The 27,099-nt window shown below is 43.3% G+C and overlaps 1 protein-coding gene across 17 annotated transcripts in view; it reads right to left on the bottom strand.

The window, feature by feature from the left end:
* Positions 1 to 27,099, bottom strand: part of lrrfip2 (leucine rich repeat (in FLII) interacting protein 2) — a 259,131-nt gene that overhangs the window by 93,281 nt on the left and 138,751 nt on the right. For 13 of the 17 annotated variants that reach the window (XM_070889556.1, XM_070889546.1, XM_070889613.1 and 10 more), the window contains one exon: positions 24,314 to 24,427. The exons of the other annotated variants lie outside the window; for them this stretch is intronic. In XM_070889556.1, coding sequence (XP_070745657.1) covers positions 24,314 to 24,427 — 114 coding nt within the window. The remainder of the gene's footprint in view (positions 1 to 24,313; positions 24,428 to 27,099) is intronic. 17 annotated transcript variants of the gene reach the window in all.

Raw genomic sequence — 27,099 nt, 5'->3', positions numbered from 1 at the left:
GGAGTCTTGTGTCAGGCATGCGAACAATGTGGCCCGCCCAACAGAGCTGGTCGAGTGTGGTCAGTGCTCTGATGCTAGGGATGTTGGCCTGATTGAGGACGCTAACGTTGGTGCGTCTGTCCTCCCAGGGGATTTGCAGGATCTTGTGGAGATATCGTTGGTGGTATTTCTCCAGCGATTTGAGATGTCTATTGTATATGGTCCACGTCTCTGAGCCATACAGAGGACGGGTATCACTACAGCCCTGTAGATCATGAGCTTGGTGGCAGATTTGAGGGCCTGACCTTCGAACACTTTCTTCCTTCGCGGCGGAAGGCTGCGCTGGCGCACTGGAGGCAGTGTTGAACCTCGTCATCGGTGTCTGCCCTTGCTGATAATAGGCTCCCGAGGTATGGAAAGTGGTCCACGTTGTCCAGGGTTGCGCCGTGGATCTTGATGACTGGGGGGAAGTGCTGTGTGGCGGGGTCAGGTTGGTGGAGGACCTTTGTCTTATGGATGTTCAGTGTAAGGCCCATGCTTTCGTATGCCTCAGTGAAGATGTTGACTATGACTTGGAAGTTCAATCTCTGAATGCGCACAGACGCAAGCGTCGTCCGCATACTGTAGTACACTCCACACCACAGTACAGTTCACAAAGTTAGTTATGTAGTGGGAGTGGCTTCTGACTGTGTGGATTTAATAGAAAATATTTCTTAATCACAGGATGGAGTCAATTATAGGAATGGCTATATGCAAAGATGATCTTTTATCTTTTCCCCAAATCCTCATCTACTTTTAAAACCTTAGCTTTGTCACGAACACAAAGGTGAACACAAGTGCAGTAAACAGTTCTGTAATTTTAGTCCAATTCCAAATGGCTGACAATCTACAGCAAACCATCTATAATTTATTAATTAACAGAAAATGCTAGAAATGCACAGAATATGCACAAGGCGGCAGATTATTATCTGAATGGCGGCAGATTAGGAAAAGGGAAGGTGAGTCATTGAAAGTTGGCATGCAGGTACAGCAAGTAGTTAAGAAGGCAAAAGGCAAGTTGACCTTCATAGCTAGGGGATTTGAGTATTGGAGCAGGGAGGTCTTACTGCAGTTGTACAGGGCCTTGGTGAGGCCGCACCTGGAATATTGTGTTCAGTTTTGGTCTCCTAATCTGAGGAAGGACGTTCTTGCTATTGCGGGAGTGCAGCGAAGGTTCACCAGACTGATTCCCGGGATGGCAGGACTGACATATGAGGAGAGACTGGATCGACTGGGCCTGCATTCACTGGAGTTTAGAAGAATGAGAGGGGATCGCATAGAAACATATAAAATTCTGACGGGACTGGACAGGTTAGATGCAGGAAGAATGCTCCCGATGTTGGGGAAGTCCAGAACCAGGGGTCACAGTCTAAGGATAAGGGGTAAGCCATTTAGGACCGAGATGAGGAGAAACTTCTTCACTCAGAGTTGTGAACCTGTGGAATTCTCTACCGCAGAGAGTTGATGCCAGTTCGTTAGATATATTCAAGATGGCCCTTATGGTAAAGGGATCAAGGGGTATGGAGGGAAAGGAGGAAAGGGGTACTGAGGTGAATGATCAGCTATGATCTTATTGAATGGTGGTGCAGGTTCGAAGAGCCGAATGGCCTACTCCTGCACCTATTTTCTATGTTTCTATATCAGTCAGCATTTGTAAAGAGAAAGGGCAGGCTTCGACACTCTCTAGGTGTATTCCGCATCATTACATTCTGGCGTCTGCAACAGGACTTGCCTCGGAGTCAGAAGGTCACGAGTTCAAGCCCACTCCGAAGACTAGAATATATAATTTCGCTAACACTTCAGTAAAATAGTAAGCGAATGCTGGTCAGAAGAGACATTAGGCCGAGGCCCCACCTGCCTGGATGTAAAAATCCCATGGCACTATTAAAACAGCAGGAAAGTCTTCCAATTGTGCTTTATTTTTTTTTAATTTTTCACTTATGGGATATGGGCATCACTGGCAAAGCCAGCATTTATTGCCCATTCTTAATTTCCGTCAAGAAGGTGGTGGTGAGCCGCCGCCTTAAACCACTGCATTCCGTGTGGTGAAGGTACTCCCATAGTGGGATTTTGATCCAGCGACAATGAAGGAACAGCGATATATTTCCAAGTCAGGATGGTGTCAGACTTAGAGAACTTGAAGGTGATGGTGCCCTTAGCACCTTGTCCTAATAGGTGGTAAAGGTGGGTTTGGGAGGTACTGTTGAAGAAGCCTTGGCGAGTTGCTGCAGTGCATCTTGTCGATGGTACGCATTGCAGCCATATTGCGGCAGTGGTGGAGGGAGTGAACGTTTAAAGTGGTGGATGGGGTGCCGATCAAGTGGACCGCTTTGTCCTGGATGATGTTGAGCTTAAGTGTTGTTGGAGCTGCACTCATCCATGCAAGTGGAGGAGTATGTGTCATACTCCTGAATTGTGCCTTGTAGGTGGTGGAAAGACTTTGGATAGCCAGAAGGCAAGTTATCCAGCTTCTGACCTGCTCTTGTACCCACAGTATTTATGTGGCTGGTCCAGTTAAGTTTATGGTCAATAATGACCCATAGGATGTTGATGGGAGATTAGATGATAATGCCATTGAATGTCATGTGGAGGTGGTTAGACTCTCTTACTGGAGGTAGTCACTGACAGGCACTTATGTGGCATGAGTATTACTTGCCACTTATCAGCCCAAGCTTGGATGTTCTCGAGGTCTTGCAGCATGCAGGAACAAACTGAGGAATTGCGAATGGAACAGAACATTGCAATTATCAGCGAAAATCCCCAATTAATTAATTGATAAAGCAGCTGAAAAAGGTTGGGCCTCGGACACTGCCCTGATTAACTCCTGCAGCGATGTCCTAGGACTGAGATGACTGGCCTGCAACAACCACAACCACTTTCCTTTGTGCTCGGTATGACTCCAGCCATTGGACAGTTTCCCACCCCCCAGCCCCCCCTTCCCGATTCCAATGTTCTTAGGGTTCCTTGATGCCACACTGTCAAATGCTGCCTTGATGTCAAAAGCAGTTTGCTCTCACCTCACCTCTGGAATTCAGCTCTTTCGTCCATGGTTGAGCCAAGGCTGTAATGAGATCTGAAGCAGAGTGGTCCTGGTGGAATCCAAACTGAGCATCGGTGAGCATATTATTGGTAACTAAGTGCCGCTTGATAGCACTGTTGACAACACCTTCCATCATTTTGCTGATGATTGAGAGTAGACTGTTAGGGCAGTAATTGGCCAGATTGGATTTGTCCTGCTTTATGTCGACAGGACATACCTGGGCAATTATCCAGTTTGTAAGGTAGATGCCAATGTTGTAGCTGTACTGGGTAGAGGCACAGCTAGTTCTGGTGCACAAGTGTACAGCACTGCAGCTGGGATGTTGTTGGGGCCCATAGCCTTTGCTGTATCCAGTGCACTCAGCAGTTTCTTGATTAACAGGTGGAATGAATCTAATTGGCTAAAGACTGGTTTCCGTGATGGTTGGGACCTCGGGAGGCCACTCGGCCCTTCTGGCTGAAGATGGTTGCGAACTCTATCTTTTGCAGACACGTGCTGGGCTCTGCCATCATTGAAGATGGGGATGTTCATGGATCCTCCTCCTCAGATTAGATGTTTAATTATCCACCATTCATGACTGGATGTGGTAGGACTGCAGAGCTTGGATCTGATCCCTTGGTTGTGGAGTCGCTTAGCTCTGTCTATAGCATGTTGCTTCCACTGTGCCACAAGCATGTGGTTCTGTGTTGCAGCTTCACCAGGTTAGCATCTCATTTTTAGGTACACCTGGTGCTGCTCTTGGCATGCTCTTCTACACTCCTCATTGGCTGGGTGGCTTGATGGTAATGGTAGAATGAGGGCACATGTGGCAGAATACAATTCTATTAATGATGATAGCCCACAGCACCTCATGGATAACCAGTTTTGAGTTGCTAGATCTGTTCCAAATCTATTGCAATTACCATAGTCGTAGTGCCACACAACATGATGGGAAGTGTGAAGACAGGACTTCGTTTGCACAAGGACTATGCTGTGGGCACTCCTACCAATGTAATGGACAGATACATCTGTGACAGGTAGACTGGGGAGGACAAGATCAAGTAGGTTTTTCTCTCACCACCTACCGCAAGCTCAGTCTGGCAGCTATGTCATTCAGGACTTGGCCAGCTGGGTCAGTAATGGTGCTACCGAGCCACTCTTGGTGATGGACATTGAAATCTCCCACCCAGAATTAATTTTATGCCCTTGCTATCAGCAGGCCATGTTTTATCTGATGCCCTGAGACGTCACGGGGTCAGGAGTCAATGTTGAGGACTCCCAGGGCCCTCTGGTGTGTCTGTCCTGCCGGTCGGACAGAGCGTACCCAGGTATGATGATGGACATTGGCTGATAGCTATGATTATATGAGTATGACTACATCAGTCTGCGGGACAGTTCTCCCAATTTTGGCTCAATTCCCCAAATGTTAGTGAGGAGGTCTTTGCAGGGTAAACTGCGCTAAGTATGCCTTTATCATGTCCGAAACCGACGTCCAGGTCGATGCCAAGTGATCAGTCTGGTTTTATTCTTTGTTCTTTTTTGTAGCAACATGATACAATTAATTGCCATTTCAGAGGGAAGTTAAGAGTCAACCAGGTTGCTGTGGGTCTGGAATCACAAACAGACCACATATAGGCAAGTTTCCTTTCCTAAGGGACACTAGTGAACCTGTTGGGTTTTTACGACAATCCGATAGCCTCATGGTCACCATTACTGATACGAGGTTTTTATTTGAGATTTATTTAATTAAGTGAATTTACATTCACCATGGTGGATTTCAACTCACGTCTCCAGATTATTAGTTCAGGCCTCTGGTTTACTAGCCCAACAACATATCCACAATGCTATCATACGCCAGCATGGCCAACATTGATCCTACAACCAAAATTACTAAAACAGTTTTTTTTGGGTCATTGCTATCTGTGGACCTTGGCTGCGTACAAATTGGTTGTTGTGTTGGCCTACATTACAATACTGTTCACACTTCAAAAGTACTTCATTGGCTCTTTAGCATTGAGACATCCGGAGGACATGAAAGGCGCTATAAAAATGCAAATTCTTTCTCTCCAAAATGTTTAGTTTCTTTTTTAGTTCATAATTTAACACTATGTTACAGCCTTATTCGGAAGTACCAAGAATGGTTGTTTGGGAAAATGAAAAGCACGGTGGCACAGCAGTGTCTCTTCTGAGGTTTTGGTCAAGGTACACAGCTGTGCTATTGCATAGCTTTAGTGAGCAGCTGAACATAACTGACCCTGATCTACACATGCTTAACTTTGACACTAAATCAAAACAGAAAGCTGTTCACATACAACTTCCCGACCCCACAGCACGTCTAAGTTGTATATACTGCATTAAAAGATGCCACGGAAGTGAGCAAGCGCAGATCAGAGACAGGAGTTATGAACAGATATAATCTCAAGAATGAGATTAAATGGTTATTGTACTTTACTTTCACGCTTTTGAAGAACTCCTCTCTCCGCAAGACCTCTTTTTTGCCAAAGTGGTGAATTAACAGAGAACTAATGAATGGACCTTGGTGAAATAATTGCCACTTATGCCAGTTAAAGTTAAATATATAGAATTCAAACACTAGTGCTGGGAATATCCTTGAAGCTTTTACTGCTTCGTCAGGCATTTTGGAGGAGCAGGAGAAGGCACGAGGAAATTACCCACGCAACGAGGAGTCCACTTGCACCCCGGTTAATTTATTACACCAGAGTTGCAGAAATCCACCAATACTTTATGTCAAATATAACAGCCAATTAGCGGTTTCGAGCAAATGTATTCTCTCACATAAGTTCCATTAGCTCCAATTTAAGCACTGATGCATGGTGATTAATTATAAACAAACACAAACACAAATATGATTTATTCTGGAATTGTTTAGAAAACACTTAGCCCAAGTAATTTCAGATAAATACTGAATTCAAATTCAAGTAAAACATAGTTTACAGAAAAATGACAGGGTTGTTGTTACAGCTATAAATCTCCCAAGAACTTGGAAAGACATGGATTAATCAAGGACATGGATTTGTTAAGGGAAGGTCGTGTCTGACTAACTTGATTGAATTTTGAGAGGAGATAACCAGGAGGGTTGATGAGGGCAGTGCCTATGATGTAGTGATATGGATTTTAGCAAAGCTTTTGATAAGGTCCCACATGGCAGACGGGTCACAAAAGTAGAAGCCCATGGGATCCAGGGCAAAATGGCAAGTTGGATCCAAAACTGGCTCAGAGACAGGAAGCAAAGGGTAATGGTTGATGGGTCTTTTTGTGACGAGAGGGTTGTATCCAGTGGGGTCAGCAGGGCTCATTGCTGGGTCCCTTGCTTTTTGTGGTTTTTAATCAATGACCTGGACTTGAATGTTGGGGTTATGATTAAGAAGTTTGCAGATGACACTAAAATAGGCTGTGTGGTAGGTTGTATGGTTGATAATGAAGAATAAACTGCGGACTGCAGGAAGATATCAATGTACTGGTCAGGTGGGCAGAACAGTGGCAAATGGAATTCAATCCGGATAAGTGTGAGGTAATGCATTTGGGGAGCTCGAACAAGGCAAGGGAATGCACATTAAACGGTACGACACTGAAAAGTGTAGAGGAACAAAGGGGCTTGGATTGCAGTTCCACAGATCCCTGAAGGTAGCAGGCCAGGTAGATAAGATGGTTAAGAAGGCATATGGAATACTTGCCTTTATTAGTCGAGGCACAGAATACAAGAGCAAGGAGGTCATGCTTGAACTGTATAAAACACTGGTTAGGCCACAGCTGGAGTACTGTGTGCAGTTCTGGTCACCACGTCACAGGAAAGATGTGATTGCACTGGAAAGGGTGCAGAGGAGATTTACAAGAATGTTGCCTGGACTGGAGAATTTTGGCTATAAGGAAAGATTGGAGATACTGGATCTGTTTTCTTTCAAACAGAGGAGGCTGAGGGGCGACCTGATTGAGGTGTATAAAATTATGAGGGACCTGGATAGAGTCGATAGGAAGGACCAGTTTCCCTTGGCAGAAGGGTGAACAACCAGGGGTCATAGATTTAAAGTAATTGGGGGGAGGTATAAAGGAGATATGAGGGGAAATGTCTTTACCCAGAGGGGGTCTTGAACTCACTGCCTGAAACGATGGTAGAGGCAGAAAGCCTCACCGCATTTAAAAATACTTGGATGTGCACTTAAAGTGCCGTAACCTGCAGGGCTATGGACCAAGAGCTGGAAAGTGAGATTAGGCTGGATAGCTCTTGGTCAGCTGGCGTGGAAACGATGGGCCGAAATGGCCTCCTTCCATGCTGTAAATTTCTATGATTCTATGAACTTACATCATAGATTACTTATACAGACAGAGGCAGAGACACACACCATGCAGGTACTAGTGCAAGCAACCTTCATCACTACAGCTCTCTGCACCATGCGTTGCAATGTCAGCAGGGTCATTACACTCACTTACCATAACATTGTAAATTTTCATTTTCGAGAAAACTGGTTCTCTTTTCTTTGCAATTGGATTCTCCAGCATTGATTTGTTCCCATTTCTTTCACATACTTTTGGTACTCACCAACCAATGTTTTTCTCTGCTTAATTTTTTTTTTAAATTGAGAAACCAAAGTGAGGATAAGGCCCATAATGTAAGACATTACAGTTTTAAAGGTAAATTAGGAAGTTATGATTCGATGACAAGCTTGAGTTTAAAAAGCATGAAAACTGTAGGAGGAAAAATACACTAAGTTCAAGGATGTGCAATTATTTGGGCTAGAGGGCCACCTAACAAGTTTTAGTGAGCTGCTGAGGGCCTCACATTAATGTTTCCTTTAATTTGCGCGGCCGCGCAGCAGTCTGGAGGTCCCGTGTAGGCAGCTCAACTGCTTTAAAATTAATAGCTGTATAATTAGTACAGTAATGAGCACAATTAAATAGCTCACCAATTGCTGAATGAGCCTAGGGCATTAAGTTAATGAATAAATCTGGTAACAATTTACTAATGATCAGTTAGTTTAAATAATCAGTTAATAAATAAATTTGAGATAATTAAACTTCTAATTAGTAAACACAAATCAGTTTTGCATGAATTAGTTAGGTGGTAGTTAATAACTGATTAACAGATATCATCCATCAGTCACCCCATCACTGGGGGTTGGGTCTGGGCGGGGGAGTGGGTTGGGTCTGGGCGGGGGAGGGGAATGGGTCTGGGCCCACCCTCCTGCTGCACTCACCGCTCTCCACCGGTTATGGGGCCGCGCTGCCATCGGTAAAGGACCCATTAGCTGCCCACCAGTCCTCTGGCACTATTCCCTTTTCTACTGAATTGTCCATATTATATATAACATAATATATATAGAATATATATATATATATATAATAGTGCCTCTGCTGTCACTTCCCTAACTTCTTCTAATATGCACGGATAGAAACATAGAAAATAGGTGTAGGAGTAGGAGTAGGCCAATTGGCCCTTCGAGCCTGCACCACCATTCAATAAGATCATGGCTGATCATTCCCTCAGTACCCCTTTTCTGCTTTCTTTTCATACCCCTTGATCCCCTTAGCCGTAAAGGCCATATCTAACTCCCTCTTGAATATAGCCAATGAACTGGCATCAACAACTCTCTGCTGCAGGGAATTCCACAGGTTAACAACTCTCTGAGTAAAGAAGTTTCTCGTCATCTCAGTCCTAAATGGCCTACCCCTTATCCTAAGACTATGTCCCCTGGTTCTGGACTTCCCCAACATCGGGAACATTCTTCCTGCATCTAACCTGTCCAGTCCCGTCAGAATCTTATACATTTCTATGAGATCCCCTCTCATCCTTCTAAATTCCAGTGAATAAAGCCCAGTTGATCCAGTCTCTCCTCCTGGAATCAGTCTGGTGAACCTTCGCTGCACTCCCTCAATAAGCAAGAACGTCCTTCCTCAGATTAGGACACTAAAACTAAACACAATATTCCAGGTGAGGCCTCACGAAGGCCCTGTACAACTGCAGTAAGACCTCCCTGCTCCGATACTCAAAATCCCCTAGCTATGAAGGCCAACATACCATTTGCCTTCTTCACCGCCTGCTGTACCTGCATACCAACTTTCAATGACTAATGAACCACGACACCCAGGTCTCGTTGCACCTCCCCTTTTCCTAATCTTCCGCCATTCAGATAATATTCTGCCTTCGTGTTTTTGCCCCCCAAAATGGATAACCTCACATTTATCCACATTATACTGCATCTGCCATGCATTTGCCCACTCATCTAATCTGTCCCAGTCACCCTGCAGCCTCTTAGCGTCCTCCTCACAGCTCACACCGCCACCCAGTTTAGTGTCATCTGCAAACTTGGAGATATTACACTCAATTCCTTCATCTAAATCGTTAATGTATATTGTAAAGAGCTGGGGTCCCAGCATTGAGCCCTGCAGCACTCCACTAGTCACTGCCTGTCATTCTGAAAAGGATCTGTTTATCCCGACTCTCTGCTTCCTGTCTGCCAACCAGTTCTCTATCCACGTCAGTACATTACCCCCAATACCAGGCGCTTTGATTTTGCACACCAATCTCTTGTGCGGGACCTTGTCAAAAGCCTTTTGAAAGTTCAAATACACCACATCCACTGGTTCTCCCTTGTCCACTCTGCTAGTTACATCCTCAAAAAATTCCAGAAGATTTGTCAAGCATGATTTCCCTTTCATAAATCCATGCTGACTTGGATCGATCCTGTCACTGCTTTCCAAATGTGTTGCTATTTCATCCTTAATAATTGATTCCAACATTTTCCCCACTACTGATGTCAGGCGAACCAGTCTATAATTACCCGTTTTCTCTCTCCCTCCTTTTTTAAAGGTGGTGTTACATTAGCTACCCTCCAGTCCATAGGAACTGATCCAGAATCGATAAGACTGTTGGAAAATTATCACCAATGCATCCACTATTTCTAGAGTCACTTCCTTAAGTACTCTGGGATGCAGACTATCAGGCCCCGGGGATTTATCGGCCTTCAATCCCATCAATTTCCCTAACACAATTTCCGCCTAATAAGGATATCCTTCAGTTCCTCCTTCTCACTAGACCCTCTGTCCCTTAGTACATTCAGAAGATAAGCAATCTGGACCAGGGGGTTTAATTAATTATCGTCCCCCTTTCTATCTTAAATGTTTTAATCTCGTTTTTAATCTCTTCTAGTGTCATGTCCACCATGACAATACTGAGACAAAGTAACTATTCAATATTTTTGCCATTTCGCTGTCATTACCTGAGAATTTATCATGTGTATCCATTAGTGGCCCAATCTCTATTTTTCTTTTGTTATTTGTGTGTCATTTATTTTTATATTCCTTAATAATTTAAACTTTGTTTGCTTTCCTAATTTAAAAAAAAATTCTTTCCAAACCTTTTCGTATTCCCTGTCATTGACTCCTTTGTTGTCTATGTACTTAGTGTACGTCCTTTTTCTTTAGTTTCCATGTTGCCCTTATTTATTCATTCATCCATGGTGTGTCGTTACTGGCTATTATTCCCACTTTCACCTTTCATCAACAATCATTAATTGTTTTCCTTTCTTGCACTCTCACCAAATTTCTTAGACAATTTTGCCCAACTAAGAAAGTGGCACTTTAACGTAATAGACTATTTTATCATACAAGCACCACATATTCAGTTAACTAGGAAAAAAAAAATCAGGAAAATACTAGATGTTGGAACATTTATAATTTGGATATTAAAGACAAAATGATGCCAATACACTTGAAGTAGGTCACCCGTCACTAAATTTAAATTCCCACATTAGCTTTGATCCCTGCAGCACGTAACTATTTTGACACTGCTCCGGTATCCAGGGAGAAAGCAAGGAGCCAGTGAAGCACAAAGCAGACGATTTAATAATTGAAATGAGTACAAAAATGAAAAAGAAACCACAATGGGCTCTTGGACCTCCTGCTGCAAATGGTATTCAGCGTCCTGGCACAGTTCGCAGCTGTTGAAGTGGATTGGGCCTGCTAAAACAGCTTTTAGTCCTGATAAAGCTGAGGTTCCAACCTCACATTCTCTCCAAGAGCATCCACTTCCACCTTCGTAACATCGCCCGTCTCCGCCCCTACCTCAGCTCATCTGCTGCTGAAACACTCCATCCATTGCCTTCGTCACCTCTACTCAACTATTCCAATGCTTTTCTGGCCAGCCTCCCAGCTTGCTGTCGCCTTAAACTTGAACTCATCCAAAACTCTGCAACTTGCAACTTAATTCGCACCAAGTTCCATTCACCCATCACCCGTGATCACTGACCCACATTGGTTCCCAGTCCAGCAATGCCTCTATTTTAATATTCTCATCCTCGTTTTCAAACCCCTCTATAGCCTTGTCCCTCCCAATATCTGTAACCTCCTCCAGCCCTCTTATCCACCGAGATCTCTGCGCTCCTCCAATTCTGGCCTCTTGCGCATTCCCGATTTTAATCGCTCCAGTGTTGTCGGCCATGCCTTCAGCTGTCTAGGCCCTAAGCTGTGGAATTTCCTCCCAAAACATCTTCTCTCTTTCCTCCTTTAAGACATTTCTTAAAACCTACCTTTCAGATCAACCTTTTGGTCACCTGTCCCAATACACCTTTATGTGGCTTGGTGTCAAATTTTGTTTGACAATGCTCCTGTGAAGCGCCTTGGGACATTTTACGATGTTAAAGGTGCTAATATAAATGCAAGTTGTTGTAAAGTGCACACTAATAGCACCCTCAGATCCAGGCAGAAAATCTGCACTGAGCAATTCTTTGACCTGCAATTTGAGCAACTTTTCCTGGAACACCATTGCCAGCTGTTGCAACAAATTTGCTGTCTGCACAATATTACCTTGGGCTATACCCATGAGCGATCAGAGAACCTTACGTCTTGTTTGCACTCATTGGTTAATCAGTATACAAACAGGACATTGGGGCCAAGTTTCCACAGGAGTTGCTCCTATTTTTTTGGAGCAACTAGTTTTTTTGACAGTATCTTAAAAATCGCAATTCTCCACATTTAGTTTGCTCCAGTTTCAGTAAGTTAGTTCAGTTTCTTTTGGGTTCAGTTTCTTTTCCAAAAGGGGGTGTTACCAGCCACTTACGCCTGTTTTGGCCATTTAAGCAAGTTTAGACAGCCAATAGTTACTCCAAACTAACTTAGGCCAGCGTATGTGTCCACTTTTGTACGGTCAGAAAAACCTTGTGGACACTTTAGAAATCAGGCGCAGGTAGCCAGAGATTGGGGGTTGGGGGCGAAGGGAAGTTAGAGGATTTTCCAAAGCACCAAACACCTTCACAACAACATTAAAGGTACATTACATTTAAAGCACTAAGCACAAAACAAAGCAATATATTTTAAGCACCAAGCACTAAACAAAGCACAAAAATAAGCATTCAATAATAAAAAATACAAGGAAAGCACCAAGAATTACAAAGCACTAAACAAAGTACAAAAAGTAATAAGCAATTAATTAATAAAAAATGGAAAGGAACCCTGCATCTAAAGCACCAAGACCAAAGTAATAAGCAATCAATAACAAATAAAAAACAGAAGGTCCTACCTTTATGTGAAGGGAAGGTAGCGGGCCACCAATGAAGGAGAGAGAGGGGGGGGGAGGGAGAAGAGAGAGGGGGGGGAGGGAGAAGAGAGAGGGGGGGGAGGGAGAAGAGAGAGGGGGGGGAGGGAGAAGAGAGAGGGGGGGGAGGGAGAAGAGAGAGGGGGGGGGAGGGAGAAGAGAGAGGGGGGGGGAGGGGGAGGGAGAAGAGAGAGGGGAGGGAGGGAGAAGAGAGAAGAGAGAGGGGGGGAGGGAGAAGAGAGAGGGGGGGGGAGGGGGAGGGAGAAGAGAGGGGGGGGGGAGGGGGAGGGAGAAGAGAGGGGGGGAGGGGGGAGGGAGAAGAGAGAGGGGGGAGGGAGAAGAGAGAGGGGGGGGGGAGGGAGAAGAGAGAGGGGGGGGGAGGGAGAAGAGAGAGGGGGGGGAGGGAGAAGAGAGAGGGGGGGGAGGGAGAAGAGAGAGGGGGGGGAGGGAGAAGAGAGAGGGGGGGAGGGAGAAGAGAGAGAAGGGGAGGGAGAAGAGAGAGGGGGGGAGGGAGAAGAGAGAGGGGGGGAGGGAGAAGAGAGAGGGGGGGAGGGAGAAGAGAGAGGGGGGGAGGGAGAAGAGAGAGGGGGGGAGGGAGAAGAGAGAGGGGGGGAGGGAGAAGAGAGAGGGGGGAGGGAGAAGAGAGAGGGGGGAGGGAGAAGAGAGAGGGGGGAGGGGGAAGGGGGGGAAGGGAGAAGAGGGGGGGAAGGGAGAAGAGAGGGGGGGAGGGAGCAGAGGGGGGGGGAGGGAGCAGAGGGGGGGGGAGGGAGAAGAGAGGGGGGGAGGGAGCAGAGGGGGGGGAAGGGAGAAGAGAGGGGGGGGGAGGTAGAAGAGAGGGGGGGGGAAGGGAGAAGAGGAGGGGGGGGAAGGGAGAAGAGAGGAGGGGGGGAAAGAGAAGAGAGAGGGGGGGTTAAACACAAGCCCTTGCTTCCCGCCCTTGAGCTGTATAGGAGATGGCATTGATGTGCTGACCAGCTGAGGCAATAGAACTACATTTAATTTTTGATTTAAAGTTTTTAAATAAAGTTTAAAAATATGATTTTGCACTTACAGCTGGTGTGTAACATTCATGGTGGGAATCTGCCCCCTTCAACTACCTATTACACAGGGCCAGCTTATGCAGTGATCAGAATTGCCAATTTTCTCAATTCCATTTCACAGTGAATCAAAGCTTCACTCGCGATGGAATGCCTAAATCTCGGGATTTAAAAAAAATTATGCTGATTTGCACATATGCAGAAAAATAAACATGATTTGTGCATGCGCAAATCGGCATAGTATGCTCCCGTCTGAGATTTAGGCATTTCTGGATTCTGCAGGGTAAGCCAAGGACCTCATTTCTGCAGTCACAACCTGCTAAAATATTTGAAGGGGCATTCCTCCAAGTTGTTAGCTACTCTCATCTCTGGAACATGAATCACTTGCATGTGATGTGATAAAGACCCCAAACATGGCATTCTGTTCCTTCAAAACCGATTGACTGAAATCTCATCAAAACAGGGATGTTTCTTTATGGTGGGTTCAAACAATATAACATAACCAGATTGCAAGCTTAATTTAAAACCCCAAATTTGCATTAATGCCATGAAATGACTTCAGAATACATATTTATATCAAACGTACACTTAGTTTGAGGGGGCGATTTTATTCTGTTTTATGGATTCAGGCTGTCAATTCTCTCCTTGGAGTTACAGTATTGCAACAGTCACATTGGAAAAAATAACAGTTGTGATGTTACTCGTGCAGTTTATTGTATGGAAATCCTTTGTGCAGATCATTTTATATGAAGCATATTCAATTGTGACGAGTGGACTAAACTTGACTTTCTGTTTTCCTCATATATTTTGAAGTACAGCATGTTGAGCTTTAAAAAGCAATAGTGCGAATGGAGGGATTACAATTGTGGAGGATGGTTTAATGCACTTCCTATTATATTGTAAGAGATAAATCATGCTGCAGATGTGATGTTGGACAGAAAGTAGGATGGAAATCAGTCCCAGTTAAACACAAATCTCTCCGGGGAGTGGTTCTCAACAGCCATGAATGCCCCAATTAGCATATCCCCAATTTTAATTGCTGCATCATTGGCGACTATACCTTCAGTTGCCTGGGCCCGAAGCTCTGGAATTCTCTCCCGAAACCGCTCTGCCTTGCTACCTCGCTCTCCTCCTTTAAGACGCTGCTTAAAACTTAGCTCTTTGATCTGTCCTAATATCTCTATGTGGCTCAATGTCAAATTTGTTTGAGAACATTCCTGTTAAGCGCCTTGAAATGTTTTACTATGTTAAAGGCACTATATTAATGCAAGTTGTTGTTGTTTCCCAATACTGTGGTAGACTGATGAGCACTGTAGATAGTGTCCTGTTTCTATTACATTGTACTCATGTTATTGCTCCCTAAATATCGGCGCTAAATTCATGGATTGTCTTGCTGCCAAATATTGATTTATTTGCAAGCTTGCGACTCAATTGTAAAAACAGAAGTGAAAGAAATATTTTCTTCATGCTTTAGTTACAGAACAGGTCGTGTGCAGAAGTACTTCTGTAAAACATATTTATAGCAGTCAAAGGGGAAGGAGGAATAGACGTGGTTATATGAATGAAATTCCTTTTACCCAGCAATATGGTATTATCACATGCAGAATATAAATCACATCAGTTGTACCAACTTCCTTTCAGCTGAAGGAAAAAAAATGTTTTCACATCAATCACAATGTTCACTGGGAGTGATCGTGACTCCTGTCTCCATGGTAAGATGTTTTAGATTATTTTTCCCCCAAACTTCCCTTTAGTTGGCAGCTGCAGGGACTGCGTTGCGTGGTGGTTGTGTTGGACACCAGGTGAGGGGGGGCGGTGATAACGGGTAGGAGTTTTAACAAGTTTTTGTAAAGCATTTTCAGGTGCAGTAATATCGAGCTCAAGTTTGCCCAGGAGTTGCTCCGTTTTTTTTTGGAGCAACTAGATTCTTTTTGGAGTATTTTAAAAATCGCAATTTTGCCCATTTAATTTGCTCCAGTGTAAGTGAGTTAGTTAGGTTTTTTTTAAGTTGAGTTTTTTTTCTCAAAAGGGGGCGTTACCAGCCACTTACGTATGTTTTGGCCATTTTAGCACATTTAGACAGCTAAAAGTTACTCCAAACTAACTTCGGCCAGTGTATGTGGCCACTTGTGGCCGTACAGAAAAACCTTGCGACGAGCTAAGAAATCAGCGCAGGCAAGTACATTTGAAGCACCAAAAACAAATAAAAAATACAAGGAAGCTGAGAGGAGCTGCACCTAACACCAAGACTTACAAAACACTAAACATAAGAATTAGGAACAGGAGTCGGCCATCTAGCCCCTCGAGCCTGCTCCGCCATTCAACAAGATCATGGCTGATCTGGCCGTGGACTCAGCTCCACTTACCCGCCCGCTCCCCATAACCCTTAATTCCCTTATTGGTTAAAAATCTATCTATCTGTGATTTGTATACATTCAATGAGCTAGCCTCAACTGCTTCCTTGGGCAGAGAATTCCATAGATTCACAACCCTCTGGGAGAAGAAATTCCTTCTCAACTCGGTTTTAAATTGGCTCCCCCGTATTTTGAGGCTGTGTCCCCTAGTTCTAGTCTCCCCGACCAGTGGAAACAACCTCTCTGCCTCTATCTTGTCTATCCCTTTCATGATTTTAAATGTTTCTATAAGATCACCCCTCATCCTTCTGAACTCCAACGAGTAAAGACCCAGTCTACTCAATCTATCATCATAAGGTAACCCTCTCATCTCCGGAATCAGCCTAGTGAATCGTCTCTGTACCCCCTCCAAAGCAAGTATATCCTTCCTTAAGTAAGGTGACCAAAACTGCACGTAGTACTCCAGGTGCGGCCTCACCAATACCCTATACAGTTGCAGCAGGACCTCCCTGCTTTTGTACTCCATCCCTCTCGCAATGAAGGCCAACATTCCATTCGCCTTCTTGATTACCTGCTGCACCTGCAAACTAACTTTTTGGGATTCATGCACAAGGACCCCCAGGTCCCTCTGCACCACAGCATGTTGTAATTTCTCCCCATTCAAATAATATTCCCTTTTACTGTTTTTCTTTCCAAGGTGGATGACCTCACATTTTCCAACATTGTATTCCATCTGCCAAACCTTAGCCCATTCGCTTAACCTATCCAAATCTCTTTGCAGCCTCTCTGTGTCTTCTACACAACCCGATTTCCCACTAATCTTTGTGCCATCTGCAAATTTTGTTACACTACACTCTGTCCCCTCTTCCAGGTCATCTATGTATATTGTAAACAATTGTGGTCCCAGCACTGATCCCTGTGGCACACCACTAACCACCAATTTCCAACCCAAAAAGGACCCATTTATCCCGACTCTCTGCTTTCTGTTAGCCAGCCAATTCTCTATCCATGCTAATACATTTCCTCTGACTCCGCGTACCTTTATCTTCTGCAGTAACCTTTTGTGTGGCACCTTATCGAATGCCTTTTGGAAATCTAAATACACCACATCCATCGGTACACTTCTATCCACCATGCTCATTATGTCCTCAAAGAATTCCTGTAAATTAGTTAAACAAGATTTCCCCTTCATGAATCCATGTTGCGTCTGCTTGATTGCACTATTCCTATCTAGATGTCCCGCTATTTCTTCCTTAATGATAGCTTCAAGCATTTTCCCCACTACAGATGTTAAACTAACCGGCCTATAGTTACCTGCCTTCATAGTTGTAAAAAATCTCTATTAAATTTCCTCTTAGCCATCACTTTAGTGGAAATAGTTCCAGCATCTCAAATCTCTCCTTATAACAATTTCCCCATCCCTGGTATCATCCTGGTGATTCTATACTGTATGCTTTAATTTCTTTTCTATAATGGGTAGTTGTCTTTCTGAATGAGGCAGGGAAGGGAGGGTTGGATGTGAGAGTGTGACTGTTTGGGTAAGTGACAGTTTGGTTGGTTGGTTAAAATCCAAATATAATTCTGTTTTTCTTTTTTTTTTAAGTAAAAATAAATTATTTATGAAATATACATACTTAAATTAACCAGCACAAACCATTTTTAATGCTCCCAACACCCCAAGAAATGCACTACCAATTTTATACCTTCAACATTTGGATTTCCACTTCAGGCTTTCAAGTATTTTTTTTTTTATTCCTGCAAGGGAGGGAATGTTGCATGTACCGACTGCTTAAGTTACTAAGGCCCCAAGTTTCCACATGCGGCAAAACAGGCGCCCCTCCGAGCTGGGCGCCCGTTTTTTGCGCCGAAAACGGCGCCTGAAAGAAAACGCGGTATTCTCGAGCGCCTTGCAGCTCGATGTCGGCTTGGCTTGGCGCCAAGGGGGGCGGAGCCTACCACTCGCGCCGATTTTGTCAGTCGGCGGGGGCGGGTACAATTTAAATTAGTTTTTTTTGGTGCCGGCAACCCTGCGCGTGCACGTTGGAGCATTCGCGCATGCGCAGTCTTAAGTAAACATTGGCACTCGGCCATTTTAAAAAGTGCTGCAGAAAAAGTGAGAATTTGTTTATTGAACCCTTGCAAAGGCTTGCATTTTAATTTTCTTGATATTTCTGTGTGTGAGGGAGTGCATTCTGTAATTAAAGATAGACTGTGATAAACGGGACACATGCACTTGTTTGAGACTATTCAAATTTTTTGTAGCTGTTCAATTTTTAATTTTTTTTAATAAAACCACATCGCCCTTCCATGATCAGCACTGAGGCTTCTTGCAGCTTTCTCCCTCCCCCCCCCGTGCCGTTGGTCGGGCCCGACGGCAAACGGCTGGCTGGCTGAAGCTTTCTCCCCACCCCCCCTGCCGTCGGTCGGTCCCGACGCCACACCGCTGCGTGAAAGGCCTGCAGCTGAACTGGAAGGCTGCTTGCTGCCTGCCTGCCCCTCCCGTCGGTCCCGACACCACACCGCTGCGTGAAACGCCTGCCTGAAGCACTTTCACACAGGTAGGAACATGGTTTATTTAATCTTTTCTTTGCTTATAAATTTTTATTCAGGTTGGATTTATTTGTATAATATTTTTATAAGTATAACTAAGAATTTATTGTACAATTTAATGACTTCCCTTCGCCCCCCCCACCACCTCGTTCCCGACGCCTAATTTGAAACCTGCGCCTGATTTTTTAGTGTAGACAAGGTTTTTTCAAGCCTACAAAAATCTTCACTTGCTCCATTCTAAGTTAGTTTGGAGTACATTTTCAATGTGGAAACTTTCAAATCAGGCGTCAGTGGCCGGACACGCCCCCTTTTGAAAAATAAATTCTGTTCCAAAGTGAAACTGTTCTACCTGACTAGAACTGGAGCAAACTAAATGTGGAGAATTCCGATTTCTAAGATACTCCGTTCTACACCAGTTGCTCCTAAAAATCAGGAGCAAATCATGTGGAAACTTGGGGCCAAAGTCTGTGCGCTTGTTTTCACATAAGGGCCATTCTTGAGTTGTCAGCTATGAAGCTGATGGCCAGATTTTGCTAGTTTTTTAGGTTGGTATGTGTGAATTGATGATGTATTTCATTGATTGAAATGTGCATTTTTGCCATAGTGTCCTGCATTAAAACTCAAACGATACTTATTAAAAATCTGCTTCAAACTACGTAATTTAGAAAGCAAGTATATTGAGGATTTGCAATATCTCTCTCTCTCTCTACAACTCACTCTCAACAATCAAACATGTTTTTATAAAACATGCAAGTCAATCTCTTTTAACCCTCTAAGTATAGAATGTCAAATACTATTTTCAAAATAGATAATACATTTTCATCATCTATCATGGATATTCTGAAGCAGAATTACAAATACACTAACCCACAACATATTTTTTTTCGCAGAATTTGCTGTTTGAGCAAAAAGTATAATTTTATTCTGTTACACAGTGTTAAAAAATGAACAGTGACGTTGATATTTCCATACGTGCTACTATCAGCTTTTGAAATTGACAATTAGGGTTTCAAGCCATGTGCCAACTTGACAATGCTCACGGACACTGGAGGTTGTCGACATGAACAATTAGATCAGTTAAAGGCAGGATTAGAGGCTATTAGAACCAACCAGATATTGGGCCAGAATTTGCTGGGAAAATAATGGTGAGTTTACTGTGCACGTCTTTATTAGTGTGTAACTAACCCAGCAATTTGGGGTGAGGAAGAGATATGCTTTGAGTCATGAATCACCACAAATTGCTGGGTGATTTGCGCCGTTCCACCGTCACACTCGTGAAAATAGGAGCTTGCCATGAATCTCCCTGTGAGTTTCAAGATATTGCTCCATTAAAACCAATTAAACTTGCTCTAGAAAGTTCGGGCTCGTGCTTAAAAATGTAAGGACCCTTTTAATGATGAGATTTATGTTCCTGCAATGCCACTCAACTTCTCCGATCCTGAAAGGGAACAATTGAAACTGTGGCGTCTCTTTCCTGCAGATAGTTAATTGTTCCTCATGGTTTTTAAAATTTAAAATGTAATTCTTACTTTTGCTTTCTGTCTCTTTCTCCCTCTCTTAATTCGATCTTTCTTTCCCTCTCTTCATTTCCCTTTCTGTACTGAATTTGACTCTAATTTACCCTATCATCATCTCTGTTGTTCCTCTTTTTCTTTCTCTATCCTTAAATCCCACTGGTTAAAGGAATACACTATTGGTCCTGTCATCCACTAAGGTCACAGATGCCTCCTTGCCCTCGCCACGTCATTATCAGCTTGCATTTCCAGCGATTTGTGGCACAAAAACATTTTGGAAAATTCATTTTACTAACGGGGCATGATGCGAGATGCCCCGCTCCAGCAAATTCTAGGCTATTATTTCTCTCACTACTGGTCGCACATGAATTTGAGTCACAAAAGTTTGAAGATGAGCTGCTGGTTTCTGAATCACAACTACAGATATGTGTCCCTCCAAAACTTATATATAACAAATTAGCTGCTAAAATGATGATTTCAAAAACTAATTTTCATCAGCATATCTGGCAATAGTCTTATGCGAAGGTCTATTTTATTTCAAGCTAAGTCGCAGTTGCTTTTTTGGGATAAGTAAGATGTTCCCTGGTGTGAATCCATTAACTAGCTTTCGTTCAACATTCCTATCAGTGCACTTCTAAAGCTTAGAAAGAAGGGAGCGGTGTTGAAGTAATGAGTTTTACTTAATTAAAAAAAATACACTAAGATTCTTATATTTAGGATTTTACCATAATCTACTACTGCGATGCAAATTAGGCTCGATTTTCGCCGACTTTGCGACCGGGTTTTTGCTGCGATTTGACCCTCCGCGGCCAAAACCCGGCCGGCGGGATCCTCGGTGATCTGTTTGCGGCGGCGTTTCCACGTACCGCCGGGGAGAGGTGCGCCATCGCGCAGATTGCATTTGCGTCGCACTTTCCGCTCTCTACGGACCCATACGTCATACCCAGAATACCAACAGGGCCAAACCTGTCAGTGCAGCCCTGCTAGCAGTGGTAAGTATGAAAGACCTGCAAAAAGGTAAGTTAAAGTTTTTATTTTTTAATTATTTCTCAGCGATTTAGTAGGTAAGGGTTTTTTGAATGTTTTGTTGCAGTTTAAAAAAACATTTTCTCCCCCCTCCCAAGGCCTCTCTTGCAGCGCTACCGGCCCCAGACTAAAGTTGCCAAAACTCACAGTTTGCGCCGTGAATCCTCCTGCAACGCCGACTTTACAGATGCGCAGACGTAAAGGCCGAAAGTTAGGCCTAAAAACGGTAGTGCAGCGAAAATGGTAATTTGGCGTAAAACTACCATTTTCGCTGAAAACCGAAAATCTAGCCCAGAGTTTTGCAGCACAGAAGGAGGCTATTCGGCCCATCATGCCTGTGCCAGCTCCTTGAAAAAGCCATTCAACTGGTCCCATTCCACCTGCTCTTTCCCCATAGCCTGACAAATTTTTCCTTTGTGTGTTTGTCGCAATGCCTGGTTATGCACAACTAGATTAAAAATGGATTGGTAAACTAGCAAATACATTATAGCAAGTTCTGTAAATAAGAGTTTCAGCCAAACTATTTTACAGAATTCCTTTTGAAAGCAGATGAAGAATAAATTTGAATGTAAATCAAACACGAATTTAGGACCACATAATCAATCAATAAATAAATAAATAAACAAATAAAAAATAGAAGCCCTACCTTCAGCAAAGCTTTACTGCAGAAAAACACTAGCAGTTGGCCGCCGATGAGGGAGCCCATTCGGCCAGGGCTGGGGTGGTAAGACGCACACCGGGAGGCTAGGCTGAACGCGGCATCGGTTGGGGGGGGGGGGGGGGGGGGGGAAGAAGGAGGCTGAACGCGGCATAGGGGAAATTATGACAAAGGCCCACTCATGGCTGATCACCTGGTTCCAATGCCTGGTACGAGACAATCCAAGAAGATATTCTGCAATGATTCGAAGCTTGATAACTGCTCTCATTGTGGTCAGTTCAAAAGATATATGGTTTACCAAAAGACCGATCTTAAAAATGTGGCATTCCAGCTGACACATGGAAGTGTGCTGCTTATTGATAAAAGATGATTCGCAAAAGGCACAACAAAACTTTAAACAAGTAATATCCGGCTAGCTGAAGAAAAGAGAAATCAAATCAAAAGAGTAAGATTAGCCGTCGGGGGGGGGGGGGGGGGGGGGGGGGGGGGTGGAGGCTGAATGCGGCAGAGAAAGCCGATGAGGGAGACCATTCGGCCAGGGCTAGGGGCGGCGTGCTTCAGGCCCTTCCCACACAGCCTGCAGAGATTGTGGGGACGAGGAGCTACTGTACATGCGCGCACACTCTAGCCCGCATGTGCGGAGTCCCGGCACTGTTTTCAGCTTCGCCACCCCCCCCCCCACTGCTTATGCTAACGGACGCCAAGGGCCTGCAACGTTCCAGCAGTGTGGAGAATACCGAGATAAGTTTTAGGTGCGTTTTTTCTTCTACAAAGTCGGCGCACCTCACAGAGGTGCGCCATTCTTAGCGGGGGGCCAAACTTGGGCCCATAGTTTACTATGACCTGTTCGAGATTAAATAAAGTTTATAAGCCAAAAAATTGTAACTCGTGATTTCTTACCAAGTTTCATGATTTTTTTTTAAAAGAGTATCTCATGATTTATAGATGGTGAGTTGGCATTACTGATTTAATAGCATGCAAACAGATTTAAGGTGAAAAGCTGATTCCCTGCACTACTTCGACTTTTCCTGCCCTTATCACTCCACCTGTCTTTAGACCCCAACACTGCTCCAACCAAATACAACAGAAATCTTAGAATATTTCAGACCTTAACTTTCTCTCTCAATCTCCCCTTCCCCATTTATCCTGCCAGACCACATTACCAGCTTTCTTTACCTGCTTTACTCTTTTGTCTTTCTTTTGAATACCTTTTCACAACACAACTTTTGTATTTCATTTGGTATTTTTCATTCCTTTGCACTGTTTTAAACATTGGTTCACCTCTACTAAACCTATGAGCTGCTCTGTTGGATAATTATAGTTAGCATCCTCCCCTTTCCTGTGTTTTGGCCAGTTTCAAAGCAGCTCTGTTGCCTTCGAACCAAGGCCTTCTGCCTAAAACAGTAATCTGACTTTTCTCTTTTCAGATGCCAGTGGACTGTGTATTTCCAGCATTTCCAACAAAGCTAGCTGTTGCAGTTCCAAGATCAGGTTTTATTAAATCATATTTCAGCAGTAGCACAATAACTGACATAATTTAAAAAAAATTCTTCAACTAACAGGTCATATTCGGGCAGCCCTAAACTGAGCTTTATCTTTGCATTGTAGCTGCTAACAAGAAATCTTAAAAACAACCACCTGCTGCCAATACTCTAACCTCTTGAACACATAAAAATAAAAGCTTGATGGCTGAGCAAACTCTGAATTAGTAGAGAGATCAAGTTACGCAAAACCAACAGCCACGTAAATTCAGTACTAATATGTAAACTTCCTGCTTGTGTGGAATTGGAGTGTGTGGAGAATGGACTGAAGGTAACTGCTAACAGAGGAAACATTGGTGCCAGCAAACTGACTTAGTAGCGGAGGGAAAATCAGATTAGAGTATATGCTAAACAGTATTACGAGGCTTCAAAAGATCAATCTTGCAGGAGAACCAGAAGGCCTGCATGCACCCAGTTTGAAATGTACACCCAACAAGTCGTGTCAAGATAGTGGTGAACCATTGCAGTAAAATCAAATCACTGCCAGTGGGTACAAGCAGCAGCTTTAATTCTTCCTATACCTGCCCTCAAATCTTAACCCACCTGAGATGAATAGTGTGATCTAACAGCCTAGTTTAGAGAGTTAATGAAATGACAAACCTGGCTTCAACCTTTGACAAACAATGTACACATATTGGAGGATGCAATGTGATTAGAAAAAGTCAGCATGCCAACAGGTCACAAGTTCTCCACATTAGAAGGCACTATAATGTCCATATGCTCAGTATTTAACTAGCTCTTGAGCAGGCACACACTACTTTCTCTGAAAGGGTTTCTATATGATGTTAAACAAAAAGTCACTAAAATTTTATTTATTCTAACAAACTGTTTAAATTAACATGCACAATCATGCAGTTTTAAAATCACAGTCTCATCGCAATTTTATTTTCTTCCAAAAGGACAGTACTTTAGCGAGTTCAGTACTGAAAGTTCAAATGTGAATACGTGTATGGATATTAAACCACTAAGTTACCAACAAATATTGCACACGGGGTGGCCACTTCTAGAAAATTAACTGCAAACCACACAGTGCGAATATGTTCACTCACACTAAAGAGATCTGGGACAGTAATATCATCCACGTCCGAGACCACGCTTCCCCTGCGATTTGAACGGCTAAAATAGTCAGCTATCGATCCACTCTGATCAGAAAAATCAGAGGACTGTAGAGGAAAAGGAAATGTTAAAATTGATAAAAACAAAGAGGATACAGAGCACTATAAAAGTCAGGAAAGTGGACATATTTTACAGATTCATGATACTGTAAGGTTTTGCAAGTCATGTTTGGAAGTACCAGAATAATGTGACGTATATTTGACCTGAAGACAGCAACTCGTGGTAAGGCTTTAAATCAGATTCAGCAATGTTAATGTATTACAAGAGTGCATTCTGATACTTACACTAATTGCATGTGACTATAGGTAATGCAAATTTGTGTTTAAAAAGCACAAGTGCGCAGTTATTTTCCGTGCAACATATCTCTCCTTATTTAGCTGACTTTTGTTTTTGCTATGTTGACACCAGGCATATTTATCATATTGGTACCAACACATAATAATAAAAAATAACATGCATTTATATAGAGCCTGCAAAGTAGATACTGTATACAGCCCAATATGCTTCAGAGTCATACCGGTTGAACCTCCCTTATCCGGAACCACCCCTCGTCCAGAACCATTCCCGGCCACCAAGTGGCGCATGCGCAGATCTCTAACATGAACAAATTGAAGTCGTTCCTCGTTGCCAACTCCCGTAATCATTGGCCTGACCCCACGATCCACCTCCCCGCCACATGATCTCTCTGCCGCACTCCCAGCCCCAAGCCAGCCAGCCCTGATATCCCCTTGCTCAGTACCCGTACCATCTAATTTAACGTGACCACCCCTCATCCAGAAAAATCCCTTATCCCTAACAGGCCAGGTCCCAAGGGTTCCAGATAAGGGAGGTTCAACCTGTACTTACCTTTTTGTTGGTAGCCTCCAGCAATAACTTTAAATGGCTTGGCTGCTCTGCGTTTGAGAAAATTAACCCCAGCATGCATGGCGCATGCTGTGCTCAGGCGCCTGAAATAGGCATTAGACCCCCAATTTGCCAAATGCCTGTTTCAGGTGGGCGTCTTGGATGACTACAGGACATTCTAATCAATACGGTGTGCAATATTTGCCCAGCATAGTATGAGCACACGCACATTGCGTGCCATATTGTTCCCTTCAATGCCCGTTTTTCACCTGAAAATCAGTAGCTACGTGATCCAATTTCACGGCCATTGTCTTTTGAATGAGATGTTAAATTGAAACTCTATCTGCCCTCTCAGGTGGATATAAAAGATGCCATGACACTATACGGAGAAGAGCAACAGAGTTTTCCTCGTATCCTGGCCAACAATTATCCCTCAACCAACACCATTAAAACAGATTATCTGATCACTTACTTACCTCATAGCTGTTTGTGGGACCTTGCTTTGTGCAAATTAGCTGCTCCATTTCCTACATGATAACCGTGACTACACTTCAAAATACTTCACTGGCTGTGAAGCACTTTGAGGTCATGAAAGGTGCTATACTCTTTCTTTAGTGTTGAAGATGTCCTTTGCAGACATAACCCAAGGGCAAAATTCATAGTTGGATGGTTGGGTACTTTCAGTTTCAGTGAATACATTTTGCACTCTCACCATTACATTGAACTATTAACCCACCAGCAACAGCAATTTCCTCCATTGATTTTTTAGCAAAGGGGCAGGAATGCTGTACTATCTTTGGATTTTTTTCCTGATTGCTACCATAACTCTTTCAGCCTGGATGGTTGAACAACACAGGACAAGCCATCAATGTTGCTACATGACCCAGCTGCCAGAGTGCGTTTCTGTTCATTTAATCCGGTTCTCCTCACCAATCAACCCTGACCCAAATCTCACCAGTTACAGTTGCAGGTAATTAGAAGAGTAATTCTACCAAGAAGCGTTTATCGGCCTGCTCAATGAGTGAATCAATCCACGAGTGTACAACAGCATTTTAACTTGAATTCAAAAGCACAACGGAAATGAAGCCAAATTGCAAATATTAACATGCAATATCAAAAGCAAATGCTTTTAAAAATGTCATTTGGTCACAATCCTTTCTTCAAAGATGTTTACAGGGTATTGAAATTGTCATTAAAACATAAACAAGCCATCCAAAAAAAAATTTTAACCTGAAGAAACATATGCTTTTTAACCAGTCATGAACTGAATTAGCAACATCCAGTGACACATCAATTTACAACCAGAATTTGCAGTTATCTATAAAAGTCATTAAATCAGCATTTTTAGTTTTTATTTAAGACTTACATCTATAGTTTTCTAGCCCCAATTTACTCCCGTGTCTGTTAGCATTGGCCTCTTATTGATCAGCAATTTGAACATTCTTTTAACGTCTTTCTGTGGCCCTACTAAGATCATCGCTTGTCATCTACAAATGTTTTCCTTTTCTGTTAAGCCACAGGTCATTCAACCCATTAACTTGCTCCTTGCGATTGAATTATCTATTGTTTATTTCCTCTACTCCTTTTCACCAACCCTACTAAAATGCTTGTATATTTTTCAGTTTACAGTTCCGACTAAACCTTTACCTGTCCATTCTCTTTAGAGGCCAACTGATCTGCTGTGCATTTACAACATTTTCTGCTCGTTTCATATTTCCACCTTGTGCAGTTTTTTCCTTTCATTTACATTGTATTATATGTATTGCTACTGATGGGATGAAAGGAAATGAAACCTTAAAAAGAACTACAAGGGCTTCATCCACCACTGCTTTGTCTGCAGCAATAACCATCCATGTTGTTTAGAAATAAATTAAAC

Source organism: Pristiophorus japonicus, chromosome 1 (assembly GCF_044704955.1).
Source record: "Pristiophorus japonicus isolate sPriJap1 chromosome 1, sPriJap1.hap1, whole genome shotgun sequence".
Classification (NCBI taxonomy): domain Eukaryota; kingdom Metazoa; phylum Chordata; class Chondrichthyes; family Pristiophoridae; genus Pristiophorus; species Pristiophorus japonicus.
Note: the sequence above shows the minus strand (reverse complement) of the source record. Positions and strands in the feature narration are given on the sequence as shown.